The sequence below is a fragment of the Microtus ochrogaster genome, chromosome 8 (genome assembly GCF_000317375.1).
Source record: "Microtus ochrogaster isolate Prairie Vole_2 chromosome 8, MicOch1.0, whole genome shotgun sequence".
Lineage (NCBI taxonomy): Eukaryota > Metazoa > Chordata > Mammalia > Rodentia > Cricetidae > Microtus > Microtus ochrogaster.
In genome coordinates this window covers 43,977,608-43,981,095 of record NC_022015.1, presented here as the reverse complement: position 1 = coordinate 43,981,095, position 3,488 = coordinate 43,977,608, and the positions used below count along the sequence as shown (strand labels likewise).

At 41.6% G+C, this 3,488-nt stretch overlaps 1 protein-coding gene across 2 annotated transcripts; it reads right to left on the bottom strand.

Annotated features, from left to right (window-relative positions):
- Nucleotides 1–1,723: 1,723 nt before the first annotated feature.
- LOC101979002 (olfactory receptor 5B3-like) lies at nucleotides 1,724–3,122 on the bottom strand. 2 transcript variants are annotated; one of them, XM_013348033.1, is made up of 2 exons: nucleotides 2,214–3,119; nucleotides 1,724–1,729 (listed from the first exon to the last, which is right to left on the bottom strand). In XM_013348033.1, exons 1-2 carry the CDS (start codon nucleotides 3,117–3,119, stop codon nucleotides 1,724–1,726), a joined length of 912 nt encoding a protein of 303 aa, XP_013203487.1. The 2 variants fall into 2 exon arrangements, with proteins under 2 accessions (XP_013203487.1, XP_013203486.1); XM_013348032.2 differs by lacking the exon at nucleotides 1,724–1,729 and having other exon boundaries at nucleotides 2,196–3,122.
- Nucleotides 3,123–3,488: the final 366 nt, after the last annotated feature.

Here is a 3,488-nt window from a genome sequence, read left to right as displayed (position 1 = left end):
AAAGGACCCAGCAGAAAATGCAGGCTTGGGGTAGGGGGTTGTTTGAAAGAAAGGCAGCCCTGCAGAAGGAGCTGGGGGAGGGGGGTCTGTGCTCTCTTTCAGGACAATCCGCCCCTGGATAGTGCACACTCACCCATCCAGATGGAACTCCTCAGCACCTAAACAGGGCCGCATGGTAGCCCAATTATCCGGGGACAAAAGGAAAAATGGAGCAGGCAGGGCGAGATCCAGGAGAGCACAGGCACCCCTGGAGCACAAGCTGAAGGTGCAGGGCTCCCTTACAGGGGACCTTGAGGCCTGCTGGGTAGGCAGGCACTCACTGCTCTGGGTGGGTAGCCTTAGTGTAGGAGCTTAAAACTGTTCTTGAGCACTGTTCCTAGCATACAGCAGGGCAGGGTTGGGGGGGGTGTGCTGGGGGGCTGGGTTATGCGTAAGAAAGACAGCCCTGCAGAAGGAGCTGAGGGAGGGGGATTTGTGCTCTCTTCAGGGACAATCCGCCCCTGGATAGCACACACTCACCTGTCCAGATGGAACTCCTCAGCACCGAAACATAGACGCCTGGTAGTCCAATGACCTGCGGACAAAAGGGAGAACTTGGGGGGCAGGGCGAGGACTAGTAGAACACAGGACACCTTGCCGCAAAAGCTCTTTTTATTGATTTTTGTATGTCTCTCTGGGTCTATCCATTTCTCTGAGATATCCAGCCTTTTGTTCCTGGATCCAGACCATCTCAAAAATGGGCTTGCTTTCATAGTATAGGCCTCAAGATAGATCTGTCACTGACTGGCCACTCCCATAAGTTCTCTACCTATCTTGCCCCATCACATCTTTCAAGCAAGGATAGATAATAATTTGAAGGCTTTGTAGCTGGGTTTGTGCTCCATTCCCGATTCTAGAATCATTCCCTCATTAAAGAGGATGGCTGGATCAGGCTTTGAATACTCCATTATTAGAAATCCTCACTATGATCACCCTTATAGAACTCTGAGAGTTCTCTACTGGACAAGGTTTCCATATAACTCCCCAAATGTCCTCAAATTCTAGTCATTTCCCTCCATGCTCTGTCACTCCATCCCTCCACACACCTTATCCCTCTTTTGTGCATTCACACCCACCCCCGTTCAGTCACGAAATCTATTCTATTTTCCCCTTCCAAGGAGATCCATGTCTGACACTTGGAGTACTATTTGTTACTTAGCATGTCTGGGTCTGTAGCATATGATTGTTTAACATGATTATCATTGAAGTAATAGGTGATGTCTATTTATAAATGAACACATATAATGTTTATATTTCAGGGTCTTAGTTTCCTCCATCAAGATGATTTTTTTTAGTCCCATCCACTTCCCTGATAATTTCATGATTTCGTTATTTTTTGATAGCTGAGTAATATTCCACTGTGTAAATGTACCACATCTTTATCCATTCATTGATTGTTTTGGGGTTCTGGATATTCAAAAAACTGCTATGTATATAACTGAGCAAGTATCCTTGTGGTATGCTGATGTAACAGAAAAATGTTGAATAAAATGTTTGAATGTGATAATATTGTCAATTAGCATTTTCATAAGCTGGCCTTAAGTTATCATAGACTGTTGAGTAAGATTTCTGTTCTTCCCAGTCCCACAGCCATTCAGTCCCAAAGAAAACACACAGCGGTCTACATTAATCATAATCTGGTTGGCCTTAATAGTCTTAATAGATCCAGGCTTGTTATTAACTCTTATAACTTATATTAGCCCATAATTCATCATTGTGTTATCCATGTGCCTTGGTACCTTTATCAGTGAAGCATCTTCATCTTGCTTCCTCTACAGCTGAGTCTCTAATATAGACTCACTCTTTCGTCATCTCAGCATTCTGTTCTTGTTATCCTGCCTCTACTTCCTGCCTGGTCACCCCACCTATACATCCTGCCTAGTTACTGGCTTATCACAGTTTTATTAAAATACAAGTAACAAATCTTTACAATGTACAAGACCATAGTTCCACAGCAATAGACATACTATTTATGTTTCACTCTTCTAAAGAAGATGTTAACTTTTTCACAAACAGTACACTATTACTGAGCTAAAGAAGCCAAGTCAAGTTCTTGAAGCCAATGTAGAGTAGGAAAATATGATTCAGTGTAGAAGATGAAAGGAATGAATCCAGATGTTTTGTAACCCAAAGAATTACAATCAAAGCTATAAACATTATCTTGACTTTAATACAATCTTTGTGAATGCACGCTTCACCTCCTTATTCCTTAAGCTGTATACCAGAGGGTTCAACATAGGAATGAACATGGTGTAGAAAACAGATGCTATTTTGTCAGTGTCCATGGAGTGACTGGAGCTGGGCTGCAAGTACATGAATATGAGTGTCCCATAGAAAATGGAAACAGCTGTGAAATGGGAGGTACAAGTGGAGAGAGCTTTGCGATATCCTGCAACAGAGTTCATCTTTAGAATGTTAACAAAAATGAACATGTAGGATATTAAGATAAGTATAAGAGCAAAAAAGATATTAAAGCTGGCTAAATAAATAAGAACCACTTCATTGACATGTCGGTCAGAGCAAGATACAATCATGACTGCTAGAACATCACAGAAAAAATGGTGGACCACATTAGACTCACAGAAAGAGAGACTTAATGCATCCACAGTATAAATGGAAGCATTCAGGAAACCAAAGATATAACAGCCAATGATGAGACATGTACACACACTAGTTGTCATGGTGGTGGCATAGTATAGGGGCTTACATACTGCTACATAGCGATCATAGGCCATTGAGACCAAAAAGTAGTTCTCCAAATCAGCAAAGGTTGCAAAAAAGAACATCTGCGAGGCACAAGCATTGTAGGACATGATCTTGTCTCCTGTAAGGAATCCAGCTATGACCTTTGGAGTGACTGTTGATGAATAACAAAAGTCCACAAAGGACAAGTTGCAGAGAAAAATGTACATGGGGGTGTGAAGCCGAGAGTCCAAAAGAATCAACAGAAACATCCCCAGGTTCCCAACCAGGGTGATGGTATAGATGAGGAGAAAAATGATGAAGAGGGGAAGCTGCAAATTTGGGTCATTTGTGATTCCCATGAGGATAAACTGTGTCACTCCTGTCCTGTTCTCCATCAATTATATCTGTTAATCAACAGAAAGCCTGAAACAATTAAACAGAATATAATAAGAGATTGGAGAGCAGTCAAATTCACTGTCTTTCTATTCCAAAAGGCTTAGCACCTGACAGATGATGACTACCTATAACTCCAGTACCAAGGGATCTAAATGATCTTCTCACCTCTGCAAGCAGGACGCAAACGTTGTGCACAAACATATATGAAGAAAAATAATGCATATACATAGAATTCAATCCTTAAGTTTTGTTCCAAGATTTACTTATGTATGTATTTTTATGTACATGAGTGTTCTTTCTGCATGCACATGAGAAAAGGGCATGCACTCACGTTACTGATGGTTATTAGCCAACAAGTGAAAATTGAA